Source organism: Ylistrum balloti, unplaced genomic scaffold, assembly GCF_031769215.1.
Source record: "Ylistrum balloti isolate Yb309-2 unplaced genomic scaffold, AGI_CSIRO_Ybal_v1 Utg370042, whole genome shotgun sequence".
In the NCBI taxonomy this organism is placed as follows: Eukaryota; Metazoa; Mollusca; class Bivalvia; order Pectinida; family Pectinidae; genus Ylistrum; species Ylistrum balloti.
Genome location: NW_026782099.1, coordinates 2,563,558 through 2,586,274, shown reverse-complemented (window position 1 = coordinate 2,586,274; position 22,717 = coordinate 2,563,558). Strand labels below are relative to the sequence as shown.

At 35.9% G+C, this 22,717-nt stretch overlaps 1 protein-coding gene across 1 annotated transcript; it reads right to left on the bottom strand.

Moving 5' to 3' along the window:
• Positions 1-1,576: 1,576 nt before the first annotated feature.
• Positions 1,577-14,543, bottom strand: LOC132549061 (malate dehydrogenase, cytoplasmic-like). The gene is made up of 8 exons (XM_060212962.1): positions 14,467-14,543; positions 10,824-10,928; positions 10,175-10,268; positions 9,630-9,805; positions 8,539-8,661; positions 6,707-6,883; positions 6,274-6,399; positions 1,577-2,098 (listed from the first exon to the last, which is right to left on the bottom strand). Exons 1-8 carry the CDS (start codon positions 14,467-14,469, stop codon positions 1,883-1,885), a joined length of 1,020 nt encoding a protein of 339 aa, XP_060068945.1. The 5' UTR covers positions 14,470-14,543; the 3' UTR covers positions 1,577-1,882.
• Positions 14,544-22,717: the final 8,174 nt, after the last annotated feature.

Genomic DNA, 22,717 nt, shown 5'->3' with positions numbered 1-22,717 from the left:
GAAAAGCTGACAGATGACAGATCCAGCTGTCTGACTTTGCTCATTGATGCTTCGGACCAGGTGAGGTAATAAATTAGAATCTGATACAGTAATATCACTTAACACAAATCTCAACTTCAGGCATGTTAACATATGTACCTGACGACAAAACAACAAAAATTATTTCATATGTAGTTTCACCAATATTAAGTTTGTAGTTATATCACATGCAGTTAGAATTTGGTGAAAAAACTCTTTATACATTTTGACAGGACATTTGATAATTTCAGATGTCTAAAGGTTAGGCAAGAGAGGATGAGAGGTCAGAATGGATAAGTGAAATTCCTGATACTACAGGGTCAAACTAAACAAAGTCCTCAACCAGCCCCTTACCTCCTTTTTCAAATATCATACCACAAAACCTCACAGGAAATCAAAGCTCTATACTACAAACTTTCATATAGAGTTGTCATATACACTTGGGGTTTTGGTTATACATGCTAGCTACAAGCTAATGACATCAAAACACATAAAGCAAACATACTCACAACATTCAAAATGAGTATCACAGAACAACATATGCCTGTCCCATGCCAAAAAATATTGATGATTTATTGCACCAAAATGTATATGAAAATGGAAACCCTAATAATAAATCAAAGCTTTATTAACTGAGGGAAGGAGATTTCTGAAGATAATACAAAGAGTTATTGAAAAACAAAGGGCAATAGCTCTTCCCAAAATTGAAAATCACAATAGAACGAAGGAATATATAAATTCATGTAATGGGTAACTCCTCCAAATAAGTTAAATCAAACTGTTGTTCACAAAACCACAACTTCATGTCATTGTGATTACCAAGTTAGAAAAAGATCAGCTTAAAACTGGGGTAAAATTCTACAGGCGAATAAAAGTTTACAACAAACGGATGGACAACTCCATACTATTATAAATCCCCAAAATAATAAATAAAATAAAGTTTGCAAAAATAATGTTAATATGTGACATTGCACTCACTACAGATGCTCATCAGCATAAAACAGTTGGTTTCATACTTATCATAAGGCAGGCAATGTGCAAGATGATATTAAATGTAAAAAAGCAAAATGAATTTTGGTAAATGGCTCCCAACTGCATTTCATTCAAGAAGAAACATACATTGAAAGTCAAAGTAGCTCAATATTGATCATTTACCTACACTTTAGCATTTTACTCCCCACAACCAGACTGAAATAAGACTTGCACTAAATGCAGACTGATGGTTGATTTATCCCAAATGCAGACTAATTTGCCACCCTTATCTAGACTGATGGCAGACTTACTCACCACAGCCAGAAATATGGTAGATTTACTCTCCATTTCCAGACTAATGATTGGTTTGCTCCCCACATCAGAATGATTGTTGAATTATTCACCATATCCAGACTGATGGTAGATTTACTCCCCATATCCAGACTGATGGTAGATTTACTCACCACTGCCGAAGTTATGATAGAATTACTCACCATGTCCAGACTAATGGCAACCCTGATTTTAATCTTCTGATCATTCAAAGTCATGTAAATAATCATTCGAGCAAATTTGTGAAAGAAAAATAAAAGATATAGATATAGTTTTATTCATTTCTAGCTTCAAGTGTCTACAAGTGCCTTTGACAAAATCTCTTCCATAATAACTTGGTATACCTTAGACAGCAACACAAGACAGCTTCCTAGTATTGATGTAAATATGAATTATATATGGACATTAATACCATTTTCATTTTACCGTGTAATTATGTCTCAAACATTGATTTAGAACATCACCATAGGGCTTAAGGAGAATGTGTGGTTGTCTCTGCTTCAAATGTCCAACATCACTGTGAATCTGTGTAAAGATTACTCTACAACTTTGATGTCTTTGGTCATTCAGCATCACAGATTTCAATGGCTGCGTTTCTCTCTTCCAACAACTCTGCTGCTGTCAAATCCATCTTCTCACGCTGCCATTGATTGATGGAGAGATCCTTGGCAATGGTCCAGTTACCTTTCTTGTCAATTTTGACAGGAACGCTGTACATGATTCCTTCCGGAATACCATAAGTTTGGCCATCACTCCAGACACCCATGGACACCATTTTCTGGAATACAATACAACATGAATTTGACAGGAAATCAAAAAATACTTTAAAAGAAGAGATCCAAGAGGGATCTTTACACCCACCATTGTTTGATCTTTATTTGCTCTTTGAAAGTTGGATCTTTTTCCTTCTCATCTCAGTTTTTGCTCTTAATGATAAGACATTTGAACATTCCTTGGCAAAAATAACCATGATAATCTTTACCTGCAAAATGGGCACCTGGAAGCATTTTTATTTAATTGATCAGCCCCCAAATCAAACGAGCACAAGGAGAGACCAAAGGGAACATAGATATGAAATTTGAAAGATATCTATTCAGTAATTCTTAATAAATAGGGATAATAATTTTTACTGGGCAAAATCTAAGATGGCTGCCTGTTGCCCATTTTGTGTTTCTAATCAGTCCCAAACAGGCACAACCAAAGATCAAAAGGAAACTATACAAGAAATTTGAGAACGATCTATACAGTAATTCTCAAAAAATAGCAATAACAAACTTACGAAGTCAAAATCGAAGAAGGCTGTCTATCAGCAGTTTTGTTTTTCTGATCTGTCCCAAAATCAAATGGGAATAACTAGTCACCAAGGGGAACCTACATATGCAATTTGAGAAAGAACCAGCCAGTACTTTTCAAGAAATAATGATTACAAAAATTGTTTACGGACAGACTGACTGACAATGTACAACAACCAGGGACGCAAGGCAATTTGAATAGCCCACCATCATCAAATAAAGGCAACTGTTTCAATAATTACCATGACATGTCTTATTGAGCTTGCAACACTATAGATCAGAATCACATGTAAGCACTAAAATCCTAATTAAACACTGAACTAAGAAGAGGCCAAATGGGCTTGCATTGCTCATCTGTTTGTTAATTGTTAAATTGTCTAACATTAAAAGGTTCAACAAGTTTCAACAAGTTTCAACAACCTGTTAAGAATTTCAAATTTTACCTTGTGAAGTTGAACAAAATTGGAAGCCATCATGTCAGCATGTTATTGGTGAAATTTCAATATCTAAGGATGCTAAAGGTTCAATATTATTACCTTTGGCCTTTCCCCTTATAGAAGTCATTTGACTCCTGTGACCTTAAAAGTGGATCAAGGTGATTCATTAGAACAAACTTGGTAACACTTTATCCTGGTATACCACAGGCCAAATATCAGTTGTTATACTTTCATACATTTGAACCCTGTGACCTTGAATGTGAGTCAATTTGACCCCTTTTAGTCTTGCCCTCAGGCCTCTGGAGGTCAGCCAGGATCAATATGGCCAAACCATCAAGCCATCTTTCTTTGCTCTTAACTCTAACCCCAGGATCAATATGGGCATATCATCAAGCCATCATTCTTTGCTCATAACTCTAACCAAGTTTGAAATATTTGCAATGGAAATGAAACAAATTATGCTCAAAACCATAATATTCCTATAGTAAAATTGACCCCATTTCCACAGGGAAATGCAAGTTCATTGACACTATGAAATTCACAATTTTGGTAAAGCATCCGAAGATGCTTCAATCTGTGAAGAGCATTTGATTCTACTCTACCGGGTGTTGAGAAGAAGATTTTTGAAATCTGAGTCAATTTGACCCTTTTGGCCCCACCCCTAGCACCCCTGTGGGGTGGGGACAATATAAGTCACTTTGAAGGGTTCATTAGATATCATGTGAACATGCTACTTATTTCAAAAGTGATCTTTGACCCTTAGACCATAACAAATGACAATTAAATTATGATTTAGAACTAGATATTATGATAGCACAGTGTATGAACAAAATCTAGTGGGGTTTCAAGATACCTTGTTCACAAGATTTTTTTTCATTTCCAACAAGACTATTGGCATTCTAACCTTAACCAATGACTACTAAAATAAATCAAACTAGATTTATAATTTGAAATGAATCAATTTGCAATTTGTTCTGATAATGTGAAATATACATTTCAATATACTGGGAATCCTCAAACACATATAGTGTAAGTGAAAAAAATTTCAAACTGAAAATCAAGACTTAGCTTTGTTATTGTAAATATTACATTGGTATCTATTAATCCTTGCAGTATTTTTCACTTGAATGCAAGTGAAAATATATCTGTGACTTTAATTCTAGTTTTAGCTCTGACACTGCTTTCCATTTCAGCTTTTGCTATAGTATACAAGAGACAAGAGGGTCAAAGAGCCTGTGACATTCCTCTGGATTTGTTTGGCTGGAATTGGTCGTGGCTAAAAACTCTTGTGATATCTATAGCAAGTCAAAGTTTCATCAACCTACATCATCATTACTGATACACTGTTTGTATGTTTACTTGCAAACCAAAGGTCCATAGGGCCTGCATCAATCACCTGGATCTTAAATGCCCAGCAATAAATGCCTATAGGATTGGCATTTCAAATATATTCAAATGACAGCTCAGTCACTTAACCTCTTGGGTGAAGCAAGACCAATGGACAAACTCATGATTGTCTTTCTCTTTAGATGCCCAATAAATGTCATGTATGGTTATGTGGTGGGGATCTTAGATGCTTCAAAGATATAACTAGGAAACTATATCCCTGGCAGTGGGGCACATTATTAATTTAATGTACATTATGATTGTGTTCATCTCTTGATGCCTAACAATGGTTATTGGGTGGGAATCTCATTTGTTTCAAAGATATTACCCAACGTGAGGGGTGGGGCACACCCTTGGGCCAAATTGACATCATGTTTGAGTTTATCCCCTGATGCCTAGCAAAGCTATATATGGTTATCATGCGAGGATCTCAACCGTTTCGAAGATATAACCCAGAAATTAAGCCTAGATAGGTGGAGTCATGATTGAGTTTATCTCTTGATGCCCATCATTGCTATATATGTTTTAGAGGTAGAGATCTCAAATGTTTCAATGATATATCCCAAAAACTAAGTCCGTAAGGTGGAACCAGACCTCAGGGCAAATTCTTACATGACTTGCTTGTTGGGATCTCAACTGCTTCAAAGATATAACATGGATCTCAACTGTTTCAAAGATATAACACATTTCCTCTACTAAGCCCTTCCTCTCTGGCCCTAGGCAGCAAAAGACCATCATTCATAAAAAACTAATTCCCGATCACCTTACAATGCTTCAACCCAAATCTGGGCAATATCCAATATCCATTCATTCCTACAAGTGGAATAGGATTTTTGAGAATTCAGCCAATTTCCACTATTGGGCCTCTCCGTAGTAGGCTGAGACCTAACAATTATACAAGATTGATTACTCTTCACCCAAGAATGTTTCAGACCAAATTTAGGCAATATCCATTCATTCCTTCAGGAGTAGAATTTCAAAAATTTGCCAAAATTCTACTTCTGAGTCTATTCTCAGGCTCCTGGTGACTGACCAATATTTATACAAACATGGTTCCTCTTCCCCAAATGATTCTTCTGACTAAATTTGGCCAAAATCTGTTCAACTGTTCATGAATAATAGTCATTTTTATTAAAAAGTTGACTGACGATGAATGATGGACACCCAACATCACATAAGCTAATAAGTGTCTGGAGGAAATGTGATAATAAGCAGAACATGACATTACCAAAAGACACATTTCTTTCAGACATCTAAACACGGAAGTTGACTTTCATTTGTCATTTGATTTCTTTTTCCAATAAGAACGGTGATTTTCCTTAACTTTTGTTTGTTTATTCTATGAAATATCTAATCTGCTATCATAAATCATCATAAACGATCATATCATATTCACAGTAAACACATAATGAAATTTATTCATCCATTACTGTACAGGCATCATAATAGTGCATCAACGCAGAGTTGATATCTATATCCGTACCATGTGCAGCTTTGCACATTCATTTGCTGTTATATTTGAGGTTATTTTTAATAGCCAATCAAATGTTCTGAAATAGGGTGTAGAGAAAACCTTGTTTCCAAACATTTTACTGTCACCTTACCAGAGCTCATGAAAATCTAAGCAACAAATGATTTGACAAAGATTAAAACAACAACATTCTGATATTATGACCAACTGGATTTTCAAGGTGTGAAAAGTTGGAAAGTAGGCCAGTGGCGATGTTAACATGTGTCCAGGTATAACGTATAACTCTTCAGGCATGAATCCATAGATCCTATTCTCAATTACTCAGATTTACCTCTGTTTTTTTGTGATCATCGTCAACCTTATTTACCTTATCATTTTCATCATCAGTTCCAATCCACCAATCTCTAACATGATCGACGATTGCATTAGCTGCGGACATGGCACTTGACAGTTTCCTGGCAGCAATAACTGCAGCCCCACGCTTCTGGACAGTCTGTTGAAAAAAATTGTTCTTTCAAATAGACAAAGACAGGTATTTATCAATTGTAATGAATCATGACCCTTTTTGACAATCCTACATAAGCAATGTAAGTTATAATATCACACATCTTCAATCAGGAATGGTACTAAAATGTGATACCCAAATCGCTTTTAACTTTGAATGACTGTTAACTTTGAATGGCAATCTTCAATAAATTGTAGTAGTCAGGTCTAAAACAACAAAGCAAGTTTATTTGGCCATTTTAAGCAAGTGTACTGAAAACTGATATGTATTGAAAAACTTGGCAAGACATACTCACGGTGACAAACTCATTCTTGACCCAGTCATCATCATTAATGGCAGGCATAGCAGGAACCCATTTATCACCAACAGTGATCTCAGCAAAGTTCAGATCTGGAAACTGTGTTGATGAATGGTTTCCCCAGATGATACAATTCCTTACTTCATTACATGGAATTCCCATTTTTTCTGCAACCTAAAGTTCACAAGAATGAGTCTAAATTATCTTTCACATGACTTTTTCTGTAACAGGGCCTTAACTATCATGAAAGTTTGACTCTTTTTGTTATGATATAGAAATAATTATGAAATGAAACCATGATAGTCCTATGTGTGTAATGCAGAATATGGCAAATTTGACATGAAACTGACCAACAAGTAAATAAACAAGAAAAATACTGATAAACAAACAAGATCCATAGGGCCTGCATTGCTCATCTGACATTGCTAGCCTGAAATTGCTTCAATAAAACTTAAGGAAATGGAATTCTAAATATCAAAGCACACAACTCAAACCATGTTAATGTTTCTACTGGAACTGTACCCTCTGTCCTTAAAGGGTCAGCCAAATCTGTTTCCCTGTATGTTTAAGGTCCAATATCATTACCCTTGGCCTTTCTCTTACTAAAAATAAGTTTTTAAAATTTTTGTTCAACACATTTGACCCCTGTGACCTCAAAAGAGGGTCAAGAACAATCATTTGAACAAACTTGGTAGCAATTCATCCTAGCTTGCTACAGGTCCAATATTAGTATCATGGGCCTTTCAGTTAACGGGAAGAAGTTAAAAGATTTGACATATGTGACCTCGAAACAGGGAAAAGGTCATTTATTTTAACAAACTTTGTAGCCCTTCACCCCAGCAAACTACAGGCAAAATATCAGTACCCTTGGCCTTTTGGCTATTGAGAAGAAGTCATTTAAATATTTCAACACATTTGACCTCTGTGACCTTGAAAGTGGGGCAAGGTCGTTCATATTCAGAATCTTGGTATCAATTCACCCTAGCATGCTACAGGCCCATTATCAGGGACATGGACTTAACACTGAGTGTATCATACATCTATATAATGTGTATGTAATACTGATTGTATCATACATCTATAAAATGTGGATGTTGCACAAAGTGTAGCACACATTGAAATGTGTATGTTACACTGTGTATCACATATCTATGTTATACGGAGCATATTAAATTTCTGTAGTATGTTTATGTTATACTGAGCATATTATACATCTATATTATTTTATCTTATACTGAGCACAGCATATGTCTGTATAATGTTTGTGTTATACCAAGCATATTATGTCTGTATTATGTTCATGTTAAACGGAGTGTATTAAATATAATGTGTATCTTATACTGAGCATATCACATGTCTGTATAATGCTCATGTTATAACAAGCATATTATGTCATATTATGTTCATGTTAAACTGAGTGTATTATATATAATGTGTATGTTGTACTGAGCATATTATATGTCTATATTATGTTTATGTTATAAGGAACATATTATGTCTGTACAATGTTCATATTATACTGAGCATATTATATATAATGTGTATGTTATACTGAGCTTATATTTGTATATGTATATAATGTCTATGTTATATAGAGTGTATTAAAGTGTATATTATATTTGTTAAACTGAGAGTATCACATGTCCATATAATGTGTATGTTTTAATGAAAAAATGTTTATCAGATAACTGAACTTATAGTATTCAATACAAAAACGTAAAGCTGCTTATTAATTATTAGTGAGGGAGAGAGACTCCAAACCTGGCAGTAATTCTTACCAATTTGTTGGGAAAACTGCCAAGCAGCCATTAAGATCGAATGACACTTACCATTGCTTGTGCTCTGTTTTGATCAAGACGAGTCAGGGCAGAGAAATTTTCCTTTGGAATTGAAGGAGCATACTTTGAGCAGATCAGAGCATTAGTGTTTGCTGGGTTACCCACAACTACAACCTGTAAAAACAACATTCAAGCTTAGATCCTCAACCTCAGGCTATTTCATCACATGGTGACAAATGCAGAACCCAAAGATGCATCTTATCAAACAATCTTGCATATATGTAGATGAATTAAATCATGTCTGGGCCAATTTAAAGGGATTAAATGGTTAGATTTCAACAGTTTTTTCCATGCATTTGATTTCAAGCAAGTCTTGTAATACTTAAACTATTTTGATTATTAATAAAATTATAGCACCTTTTCTGAGAAAAAATTATTACAGTTATCGGCTTCAAATTACACTGGTTGACACTTTGGAACCTCATTTCAACTCATCACTTTGTTATGATTTATAAAATTTTTTTTGCATCGTACATGCTCTAGGACCTGCAAACTTTTCAGTATAATAATTAACAGAAAGTGCACAACTTTTAACAGATATTTAAATGTTGTAATGCTTCAGTTATGAAATGAAAATCCACCTACTTAGTCCCTTTAATAAATGAAGATTGCTTCAAAATAGTATTTTATTCCAAAATCCTCTGGATTTCTCCTAAAAGTTGTCATCATTACTAATAAGAATGAATTTTTGGTCTTCACATCAATGAGTTCTTGCCTGAAACACCTCCACTAAATGGAGAATTCAAATTCTGAAAGAGTTTGATTGAAACTTTTGAAATTTAGCATAAAACAAGATCACAGAAGGATCTTGGCATCCACCATTTCTTGGTCTGTATTTGTTCATTAAAAGTTTGATTTTTTTCTTTTCTATTTTCTTTTCTTGCTCTTAGTTATATGAAATTTTAAATTTCCTCTGAAAAATATAATACTACCAATTTTAATTACAGCTCTGCTAGGTCCAATTAAACAAATGTGACATTAAACATTTACGTAATAGGTGTTACTACACTGATACTATGGTAGTTATGTGATAAATTTTGTGTGAGCATATATTTTGGCTATTCTAGATTTCAGGTACACACCTTAATGGTTTTCTTAGCAAATTGGTCTATTGCCTGTCCTTGAACTTTAAAGATATTGACATTGGCCTTGAGTAGGTCTTTGCGTTCCATTCCCTCTCGCCTTGGCATGGCTCCAACTAACATGGCCACATCAGCATCTTTAAAGGCTTCATCCAATTTATCTGTGGCCACCACCTCTGTTAAAAAAACAAAGATATTTCCAAACAATATGTATTTGAACAATTTGTGAAACCTAATTTTTCACTTATGCTTTGAAGATCTACCATAACAAACTTCAATATACAACAGCACTAGGAGTAAAACTCTCCTAGTCTGTCCAAAACAACTAATTGTTTTGCCCAGGCAAGTGCAAAATGTTAATACACTTGCCCAGTATTTTTTTTGTTTTGTTTCTATAACACAAGTTTGCATACTCAACTTCTCAAATCTCAGAGAATGAAGAATTAAATACTTGCTGTAGCATAATGCTATGTAATTAATGTAAATTATACAGGATTTTTTTCCCAATTTCCACCTACAATAATTAGGGTCAACCTCTGACTTACTTGAAACAAGATGGAAATTACAGTCTGTAATCTCCATCACTACACCTTTCAGTACATTCACCATTACGGGAATGTCCAGCAGCACCAGCACAACCTTCAAGATGGAAAACATGTCAAATTTGTTAACAAATAATCCCAACAATCTATACAATTTCAGGTCTTTGTATTGGGTGAATTGTTTTCTTTGTTTACGAGAACCGCCAATTGTGAACAGACAAGGTCATTCTAAGATAGGGTCTCCTTGCAGAAGCTGGTGGCTACTTTACTAAACAACATGCAGAAGGCCCATTGCATAATGTAGTTTTTATACAACCTTAATCAGACATTCGTTTTATTTTAGTGCTCTCCATCTGAAAAATTCTTTATAACTTTAACGACAAAAGAAAGGTCTTGTTTAATAAAGACCATGGCAAACTAATTAGAGTACACCATATCTTTTACAAGTGGTGGTTTACCCGTTTAATTTTGTATGTTACCCAAGACTACTTTTTACAGCATATGTGCTATAGATTATCATCAAAAGTTCAAATGATCAAATGAAATTGTCCTTTTTACAAAAAACATTATACAAAATACACAGTTAATAGATTGCTGTATGTTTAAGATTCATCAAAAGTTCTATTCATTGTTATTGAAAAGTGAACCTTACCTGCCTTTCACCAAATACTTGTCCTTTGGCCACTGCATATATGAGCGAGTAGGCAATCTGGCCTGCTGCCCCAGTGATGACAACCCGAACTGGTTCTTTCGATTCCTAAAAACAGATTAATGTACCTCTATTTTATTCAATTAAATATTCCCACTTTTGCTTCAATTTTCCGTAGATGTATGAGCAGTTTGAGAATTAAAGTTAAGTTTATAAGTTAATAATGGACGCAGGCAAATCAATGCCTCTATGTCCATATCTGAAATTGATTTTACATTGGAATTGATATATCATACAATGTAGGAGGAAATAAATCGTTACATAGTGACTTAGCAATTTACGGTTTTGAAAGATCAAATTATTGTTCATCATGAAAGATTGAGATATTTGTCTTTTTATATTTCAGTGCTTAATATGTTATAACATTCCTGGCTTAAATGTCTCGTTTTCTGCTGATGCGAACAATTTTTCTGTTCCATGGTGGTCCGCAAACCTGATAGATATAGGCTTCAGATTCTTGTTCTTTTCTTTTTGCCTCTTTATATAATCTACTTTCCTTTTCTCGTTCTAATTTGGTCAGATCATTCCTGATTTGTATAGAAGAAAAATTGTTTGCAGCTGCGTAGCCTTTGGATATTTTTGAAAATATTTTTTATGTACCAGAGAGTCAAACTTCACAAACATTGGTCGACCTTTTTCACTTGACACTGTACTTGAATCCGGGCGTTTTCCCAGTTTAAAGACCTTCTGGGGTCCTCCCTGAGCATACATGTTTCAATGATCCTCTCCACTACCTGAATATCTGCTCTCATTCTTTTATTTCCATTATCATCGAGCTGTTCAAGAATTCCAAATTGACCATGTTGTTCTCCCTGCTTTGCCTATCCTTTACCTCTCGAGAATATTTCATCCGAACACTGAGGCGTTTCCATCTGTTTCCCAACCTTTTCCATTTCCTTTTTCAATATGCATTCGACATCAGCTATTTCACATTTCCTCTTCATTGAATTTTCCAAATCCTCAAGTCTTTTCTCGAATGTTTCCATTATCTCACGTCACCTTTCCTCAATTTTTCTATTGGTCAGTATACTTTTCTCAACTGTCACTCTACACGGAGGACAAAACCACATACTATCTGATCGGCACAAAACTTCGTACGTATGTACATCCATGCCAATATATCCAATGCAAAAATATTCCCGGCATCTGTTGCATTTCAGCATTTTGGTTATCTTCTCAACATACACCTTTGAACACAACTTACACCCAGTTTTGGTGATGTTCAGGGTATCCATCCTGACTTCTGTAGACAAAGACACTGATTTGGCTCTGGTAACAGCTCCAGCAGTACTACTTCCAGCTTTCCTTTTTGTCATTTTCCATAAAATCTATCAACGCTATTCACTCCAAAACATGTAACCAACTTCTTTGTAGTAACTTACATCAATCCATGTTTCTTTTGTTATGTTTATTGTCGAAAACAGTAAATATCTAAGAAAATCACCCTGTTGCCTACGGAGCTTCCTGAATCACAACCGGTAACCATGGTGTGACGTCACAATCCATACCTGCATGAGTGTTTCTGTCAAGCTGGGTAGAGCTTGTTACCAAACACATTGACAATGTGCACATGACCATAGAGATAGACGGAGCTTGTTACCAAACACATAAGCAATATGCACATGACAAAAGACCTTAGTGAAGGGCGGAGCTTGACAATATTGACAATATGCAGATATCACAAGAGGTGGGCAGAGCCTGTTATCAAACACATCAACAATATGTGCATGACACAAGAATTTAGAGAAGGATGGAGCTTTTTACAAAATATATTAACAATATGCAGATACGCGAGAGGTGGGCAGAGCTTGTTACCAAACACATCAATAATATGCGCATGACAGAAGAATTTAGAGAAGGTGGAGCTTGTTACCAAACACACTGACATGATGACATATAGCTTTATATATATGTGTGTGTGTATATATATTTCTCTCATTTCCACCTGTGTCAGATAGGCCTGTCCAGGGCAATAAACATGATCATGATAGACGTTTATTACACAGGCGCCTGTGTAATAAAGCCTCGCACGCGGAGTAATTCATAGTTTTTTCCCGCGCACTCATCGACTATGTCCTCGTCATCCGCTTCATCCACAAACACGCATAGTCGATTGGAGTCATTGTTTGCAGGCTCGTATTAACAAAACTGTTTTATAAATATCAACATCACCAACCCTGGGACTCGGCCTTTCCGCCGTCGTCCACGTGTGATTGAAAGTGACAATGACTAACTTTCCTCCTGTCGGTGTGGCGCGAAATGTGTGACGTAAGTGACGTCATCTCACAAGCAAACCAAGAATTCCATTCATAAATGTGTAAGATTTGTAAGATTACTATTGACAGTGAAGTAGTATTAATAACTTGACCAACATGTTCAAAGATGTAAAAAGTGTTTATGATATATTATACATTGAGCAATAGTAAATATTAAAAAGAAAAGTGTTGTTTTATTGCATGTTTTAAGGCACTATATTTGAACGCGTACGCATGTCTCTGGGTGATATATTTGACAGGGTATTTGACCCAGCCCGCTTGAAGAAAAAACAGTTAAACACTGACGTTGGATGTTTACATTCAAAGTCCATATAATGTTTTCGACCGCAAACATAGTTTGCAAAATTCGGGGATGGAGAATCTATTTCAGCATATTTTTTATGTATATGGCCCAAGGAAAAAAATAGAAATCTGAAAAATGGTGGCGTCCAGTGATGGCTACCGCGAGGTGAGTGCAAATATTTGATAATATGAGATTAGAAATGAGAGAAAAAAACTCTTTTCTATATGGGTATGTAGGATAGGGATATTCCACCCTCGGGATCACAAAATATGGTAAAAACCCTCGGCAAGCCTCGGGTTTTACCACATTTTGTGACCCCTCGGGTGGAATATCCCTATCCTACATACCCATATAGAAAAGAGTCTTATAATCTTTAACCAGGAGTGAAACCACGAATCATGATTCAATGGAGTCAATGCGTTTCTCAAAGTATAAAGTGTAGATTTCCAAAAGGTTTATTTTCATATTTTAGAATCTCCTTTCGAGTCATTTCAATAACACTCTCAGTTCAATCATCCACATCACATAGACCATTAAAATTGAAGAGAACAGTGACAAAACTGTATGAAAATAATTAGTAACCCAGGGATAATTTAGTTATAGAAAAACCATTGATGCTCTTATACATGGATTGTGGTTGTGGAATTTTTTATGATGAAGTCCCTGTGATCAGAAGCACATAAACACGTACAATTGCTGCAGTCGGTATATAATATCAGCTTGACAAGTAGACATGTTCGAACTCGACATATTGCATAAAGGATAAATGTTTTATAACTAAAAATTATATCTATGAACATATATATTCGACTACGCATACGATAACTTGGTTACCGTTACGTACACATGACGAAGGTGGTAAGAAGGTCACAATGCATTTTCACTTAAACTTTTGATTCTTACAGAAAAAAAGTTTCACGTCCTTTCTTTAAGGTAAGAAATTCTTAATTGATTATATATATCATACGTCGATTGCATTTTAGTGACATGATGTATTCACACCAGTACATTTAACTGAAAATCTTACCATAATTTTCCGATGAGCTTCAAATGCCGGCTGATAGACTGAAGTTGAAGGTCGTTTGGAGTGGGTTGTTACAAATTAGCCGAAACGCAAACTAACGTCTCGCTACCCAAATTGGAAAACTTCTTTAAGAATGTTGTCAAAATCTTCCACTGAGTGTATTTTTCTTTGTATTTCACAAATATACACCTTCAGCTTTCAATTCGTGTTTTCGATGCATATCAACAGCGCATGTGTCTATAAATAGAATACTACTTTCAGCAATACTTTTCATTGTTTTAAAACATGATAGAATATTTGTGTTGTCTCAGGGCATCATTTCCGGGGATTTTTTTTTATAATTTAATTTTTTAAAATCTCAGATAAAGATGACATGCAATAAAGAAGACAATGGCTGATACAGAATGCCAGTATTCTTTGTACCTACCTTAATTCTTGTTTATATTAGTAAATATTCACTTGTATAATCTGAAGAGTGTTCAATTCTGAGTAGCTTCACTCAACCGTTTAGTGTCCGTCATAGGTTATTGATTTTTGTGAGGGGGGGGGTATTATTTTTTTTCATTAATACTAGCTTTATCTATTCATTTTGTTTTGTTTTGTGTTTTTTTTATTCGTCAAGAGAAAGAAGACGTTCCTTCAATTTCAAAGCACGGAGGTTAGTTAAATAAACAGTTCTAAACAAATATTTCCGTGAAAATCAAGATTATGGTAGGAAATTTAGACAATGCCAGTACATAATCACTCCGAGTAAACATATTTCACACATATAATGTCGTCGTTCTTTCTACAAATTGCTGATGTCAAGTTTGCTGGACTTTGCGAGCTGCTGTCTCAAAGTCAACAATGGCTGTTATAGGACGTCTAGAGAAAGCTTTAAGCCGGTCAACCGTGATCGTCTTCAGTAAAGTCAGGAAACGGTACAGCTGCTGGGTCTTGTAGGATAGTAGCATATAGATAGGTGGGTACACCACCCTGGTTATTTAGCGGAGGTATTCGTATGAGATAGATGGCTTGGGTAATTAAACAAGAGATCCCAGAGGGATCTTGGCGCCCACCATTTGAGGATCTGTTTTCAGTTCTTGAAGATTTGTTCATTTTTTTTGTTTGTTACAGGTGTTGTAAATGTTCATGAACTGGTCTTCATTGAATGTACTCAATGATGGCACGAGATATTTTTATTAAGCACCTATTAGCAAATATCATTTGAAAAAGATCCCAAAGTATTATTAGATATCAGTCTAATGGACATGGTCTTGAATCAATATGATAGAATATCGAAGAAAATATGCTTGTGCTGTATTACTGTCGACATCCAAGAAGGCTGCCTGTGGGCCACCTTGATTTCAAATCAGTCCAAAAAAGGTACAATGCACAACTAGGGACCAAGGGGACACTGCAAATGAAATTTAAGGAAGATCCATCAAGTACTTTCCAAGAAATAGCGGTAACAAACTTTTACTTCCAAAATCCAAGATGGCCGCCTGTCGGCCATCTTGAATTCGAATTAGTCCAAAAAAGGTGCAATGCACAGCTAGGGCCCAAGGGGAAACCGCATATGAAATTTGAGAAAGATCTGTCCAGAACTTTTCCATAAATAGCGGTAACAAGAATTGTTTACGGACGGACGGACCACGGACCACGGACGCAGGGCGATTTGAATAGCCCACCATCTGATGATGGTGGGCTAAAATTTGATTTACCACTAATTAAAGGTTTAATCATTAAACTTCTTACTTTAGTAATTTATGCATATTGATAAAATTAATACAAAGAATTTTTTTCCCATATGAAAAACTACATACTAGTCAGTATCATATCAGCATCATTATCTAACTATATATATCATATTCTTTTTCAAACGAGACATGTCATGTATAGAAGCAAGTGTAAAACTTGAATTATGAAAAGCATTTTATTTTAGTGTCACATTAATAACAAGGAAGAATATACTAAACCTTAATTATTTTTTCACGTCTAAAAGGAATTTCTATCATTTTAAATGATATCAGTTTCCAACATGACTAGATGGCGCAGGTAACCAAAGGTAAAAGCACGTGTAAAGTTTCAAACGTAAGCAAATCGGGATATTGATCACTTCGGAGCATGGGGACACAAAAAATCCATGAAAATATGTCGTAAAAACACAAATGACATTTAGCAGTACAGAATCACCAGACTCGAGTAAATCAGTTGTGAAAACAGTTCAAGTTTTATAGAATGTCGGACTTACATTTACACAAAAGTTCTCGTCTTCGCATTGATTATTTCATTTTGGTTTTTTTTCTAAATCTACGCGCAGACTAAAATGTTTTCCTTATTTCCCTTTTGCTGTATTGTTGTGGAATGTCCTCGTGTTCCCTTTGTTTTGACCTGGTTGTTCCAGAGTTTAAGAAAAGTCGCTGCCTGGCTATAGCAAATGAACTCTAACTATTGTCTTGTCAATAACAGAAAGTTGTATTTACTAAGAAAATGAAAATGTTTTTTTAACTTGTGTACTTACATGTTCATCAATAGATAGAAACTGATCTATTACTTATCGCTCCATATTCCTTCCATTGCCTCCTAATTGTCCTTCTTAGTTTTAAGATCAAATTGATTTCATCGTTATTCCTAACTATAGGCATATATTTAAATTTTTGATGGTGAAATTTCAGTAACTATTTGTAACTCCAAACTGACAAATATCCGGTCATATCAAATACATGGTGTAGTGTAGGAGAAGTTACTACTGGATGTAGTTTGCAACCTTCATATATTTTAGTAAACTGACTGACTGGTTTCGTCCCAGAGAAACACACATCTTCAATCTTGACCAACAAGAATGAGTACTCTAAGACAGTAGTTTGTTTGTAAAAATTGGTAAATTTAAAATGCCTTTGCTCTAAATGGAACATTCAGTCGCAAAATAAACATTTTTTATTCAAATTTCACTATAATTGAAACTGATGTAATCCTGTGAAAATAATCAGTTGTAAACAAAGAAAATGACACCTTTTGAAGTTTAATATTTGGAATATCCTTAGCCGAGTAAAACAGCTTGATAAAATAGATACGTGTGCTTCCGACATCTGAGAAATGCATAAAATAATAACTAAGACATCTTTAGCATACGTTTCATTGATTCATTAGAATAAACACACTATTATTCCATTCATCGTGCAAGTTTGGCGGTTTTTTGACGCTCTCTCATTTTGTGTCCAAAATTATTTGAAACATGGTAGTCAACCGTCGGCAAACCAGACTAATCTAAGGCTATGTGTGTAGTCATCACCAGGGTTTGACACGTTTAATTACTTGTACACGTGTCAAGCCCTGGTGACGTCAACACGTATCAACCTATGTACTGTCTACACGTGTCAAACCTGGTGATTTTACGGAATCTACTTCAGGTTGGTAATATCAATAGAATATAAGTTTTATAACTCAACAAATAGAAAAGTATGTGACGTTTCGATAATGAAGTCAGTTTCAAAAGTGTAGATAATAATAGTTAATTTCACATGGGTAGATACGATCAATTCATTTCGCACGAGGAGATATTAGGTTGGACACGAGTAGACATTATCGTTTAATCTTAAACGTAAAGCATCGCCAGGTTTGATACAATAAGGATTCCGATTATTTCGCGCGTGTGTATACCACCATTTAATCTCACACGTGTAGGTATCATCACACATGGAGACATCATTTGGTTTGACACATATAGATATCGTACAGATTGACATGTATATATCACCGGTTTATTTAGTAGTACGTGTATAAGTCACTGGTAAATTTCACAGGATTTGATCTCATCATTTCCATTTACTTTCTAAGCTATAGACATCAACAAGTTTGATACGTATAGACATCCCTAGATTTGACACGTGTAAACATCGACATATTTCACACGTGCATACATCACCATCAGGTTAATTTCACATGTGTAAATGTAACCGACGGTGTTTTATGTGAAATAACACAAACTAGTTTATGAGTTCATTACCAGGAACCAGGTTTTACTGACACGATCGTAACATGGTAAGAATCTAATATCCTGCAACAAATATAAACCAAAACAATTACACATTTTACTCACATACGTACAAGTGAAAACAAGGGACATAACTCTTACTGATCTTGCATTACCAATCTTGTGTTCTTATACAAGTTAAAATAGTCATAAATTACATCTAACGCCACTAATAAGTAATGTTATATCACTATTTCATATTTCTATGAAAACAGTTTTAGCAAATTTCAACAATATCATACCTGCGCGTGGCACAGAGCTGTCCTAAGAACTGATCATTAAAAAGACTCATACACATAAACAGCTTACATCTAGGAATAAACAATACAATTATGTTTAAAATCAGATATATGAACAATCACCAAAATATTACTTTAAAATCACAGAAATGATTCATAAATTATTGGCATTCATAATGATGTTCCTTACATAAAAAGATGTGATTTGGTATACATTTAGTGATAACTAATTGTAAAATACAAACAATTATGAAAATACTACTTTTATGATAGAATGGAAGTGATAGTGAATTTAGTAAATAGACTGCTAAAGCTGCTTACACTCACGCCGAGTCTTTCAAAACATCAGACTATCATCTGACCAACTCCCGCAAACACAATGTCCACACCAACCTAACCAATCAGAACACAGGACAACTACAATGACCAATATGTCGTAACTAGACACTAACACCACTTAGTAAAACCACACCAAGGACAACAAACACGCATACAAAATACGCACATGCGCAACAGTAAAACAAACGCGTGGCGGAATATAATAATAATGATAATAAGATAAATTCCATATGAAATAAAACATAAAGTCATCCGTGCTACATTCTTCCCTGCTTCGTAGAATGCCTTCCGCGACAATACAGGAAATAGGAAGCAGATCTGAAATGAATAAAAAAAACAACCAAATTAAGAAAACACAAAGTCATAAGGCAAAAAAGACAAAGAGGATCTGGTTAAAACAAGTGCCCAGCCACTACATTAGGTAATACCTGGTAACAAATCAGTAATTAACATGGTTCAGTAATGATGCCGATGAGAGCAGTCCCTATCTTGTATGCTTTGGAGAGATTAGAGAAGTCTCGGATGACTTAGTATCCACGCCAAATTCCAAGTCCACTGCGAATCTTGGGTTACGTCCAAACATCAGAAAGTATGGAGTGCGCCCGGTGGATTACTGGCTAGTGCAGTTGCATGCATGTACAAGCACTGGCACGTGAGTCTTCCAATCCAGCTTTTCGGTCTCTGCAGGCGTCCGAACCATGCTCAGTAGAGTACGATTAAGTTACTCACACAATCTATTGGGCATGGAATGGTAAGGATTGGCCTTGGATTTATCCATCCCTGTCATGGCATATAAATCCTTCATAACCTTAACCATGAAAGTCTGTCCCTGGTCTGTATGGATTCTTCTCTGTAACCCGCAGTGAACAACAAAGTGGTTGAAAAGGGCTTCTGCAATGGTACGAGCTGTCATATTTCTTGTAAGCACAGGAACCGCATACCGGGTGAAGAGGGTCGGGTATCACAAGGAAAAACTAACTCCAAAGGTTGATGAGTGTAAATGCTGAGCAGTGGTGCTCTCACATTGGTGGATGTCTTTCTCCGTAGACAACGATCACATTTTGTAACTCAATCTCCCACATTTCTGGTTATTCCAACGCAAAAAAAATCTATCCTGAATGAGCGACAGAGTCTAATCTCGTCCCTAATGACCCATGTCGTCATGGTGAGCACGGTTGGCACAAGGGATTTAGAATCAACTTGTTGTGATATAACATCTCCATCTTTGGTAACTTCTCTGTACAGGATATCATCTCTAATCCTTAACTTGTTGAAGTTTTCGAAAATGATGGATTGTTCATAGGAACGGAGTAAAATGTGACTGTGGGGTTTCATTCCTGCATCGACAAGTGTTATCCATGTGGAAATAACTGGGTCTTGACTGCGCATGTTTTACATCAAGCTGTTTGTCACAAACACTGTTGGAAAAGGTATCCAGGGTGGTAACTGACATGGACAGGCTTTCAATACATGGGTTAATATGTATCCCATTGCTGTTGGCTTTGACATCATCACAGATGACATTAATCTCTAACTCTTCATTCTCAAGTGTCGGGTGTCGTGACATTGAGTAGGCATCCGCGTTGTTAGTTCCTGGTCTATACTGGATGTCGAAATTGTAGGCACCTACAGCAGCAACCTATCTCTGAGTGGTGGCGTCTACTTTTGTTGATATCAAAATGTATGTCAGTGGGTTGTTGTGTATTACTGCTGTAAATGAGCGTCCACGCAAACAATCTGGGAACTTGTTTGTAACGTCCTATTTCAGTGCCAGGAATTCGAGTTTGTGTGCCGGGTATCTCTTTTCCGGTTTTGACAATCCTCTGCCAACATATGCGATTACTCGCTTAGCGCCGTCCTGTTCCTGATAGAGTACTGCACCGAGTCCAAGTAGGGATGTGTCTGTGTGCAACTCAAACGGTTTATTAAAATCTGGATAACCCACAATTGATGGTCCCGACAAGCAGTGCTTAAGTTCATAAAATGCATCCTCCTGATCTGAACTCCATGTCAATGCCTGTTGTAGCGAATCCTGCTTCTCTTCTTACTCTTGGACTTAACAGGTGTAGACACAAGGACAGTTAATGGCCTAGCTATGTGCTATGTGGCTGAAGTTCTGAATGAAGCGATGATAGTACCTAATGAACCATAGAAACTTCCTAACGTCTTCTGAGTTCTCAGGTCGTGGTCAATCAAGTACCTTTGCTACTTCATTCGGATGTCGATTCCACGTTCCGATAAAAAAACAGCGAACATACTTGTCAGGAGCTAACTTCAATCCATCACCTGCTATCTTCTGAAACACTGAGTCGAAATGTTGAATATGGTGTCCATAGTACTTGGAAAAATGATTACATCCATCTTTGTACTCGAAACAAATGCAAGTATGTAGATAACCTATTACTTCCTCCATCAGTCCTGACAAGTGGATGGGGCATTAGCCAAACCGAATGGCATCCTGACGTATTCGTAGAATCCCAGAGGACCAACAGTGAATGCAGTTTTCTCTTTATTTTCGTCGTGTCATCCACTTGGTGGTATCCAGACTTCATGTCAATGACTGAAAAGAGAAAAGACTGAAGAGCATAGGTATCTTTGATAGTCCACTGGTTTAACTGGCGGTGGTCCACACACATCCTCGAAGCACTAATCTTCTTTCTAACGAGGACAACATTCTGTGCTCATGGACAGTGAGACTTCCTGATAATTCCAGCAGTCAAGAGTTGGTGAAGTTGTTACAATCTTCATTAAACATAAATGGGATGATCCTTAAACGCCGTTGCTTTAAAGGCGCATGGTTTGTGAGGTCAAGCCAGTGCCTTGTAGCAAATGTAGTCAAGAACTTTCCCAGCAGGTCCTTCATACGGCTAATTTCCTGGTCTGACAAGTCATCCTTGTAGATTTCCACGTTGTCAAAGACATCTTCATTTGCTCTCTCATGTTGTCCTCTGCTGTGACTTGCTGCAACTCGCAGATCAGAGCTTTTGGCCGTACAGTGACTGTAGACACGTTACTGATATGGACCTGAACAAGGCTCCTCTGACTACAACAGTATGGCACAATGGTTGGGACTATCTCCAGATAATCTTATATCGCTGACCTATTTGTATGGTGAACAAGTACACACATTAGTCATTAAGACGAACTGCTGCTTATATATACTATACTGAAGTAATTAACCATCTATACAGGCGAAAAAAAAAGAAATTAAAATACAACCAAGATTCTCGTAAAAACACTAGAGAGATCAATGCAGTTGTATGCATGAAGTTTGTTTCTCCCTGGAATGCATGCACATGGCAGAAGTCGAAATATTTACTGACATGTAATTTCTGTCTTGTCTTAGAAAAATATGAAACGATAAGAACAAACCTGAACCAAACCAAAACTTAAAAAAATACACACACAATTTAAAAAATCACGACAATAATCAACGAACTTAAATTTATTGAAGAGAGAGGTAAAGCGGAAAGTAAAATCATATCATTATTTTATGCAGGCATAATTAAAAACCTAACTTGAATTCTACAAAATGAGGTAAAATATCCGTATGAACCATAGCACGATCTTTCTATTATGATTTATTACTGAAAAAAAATATATATTAAAAGGAAAAAAGATATATACTTCAACAAATGTTGCAATTGATTTCAGCTCTGTT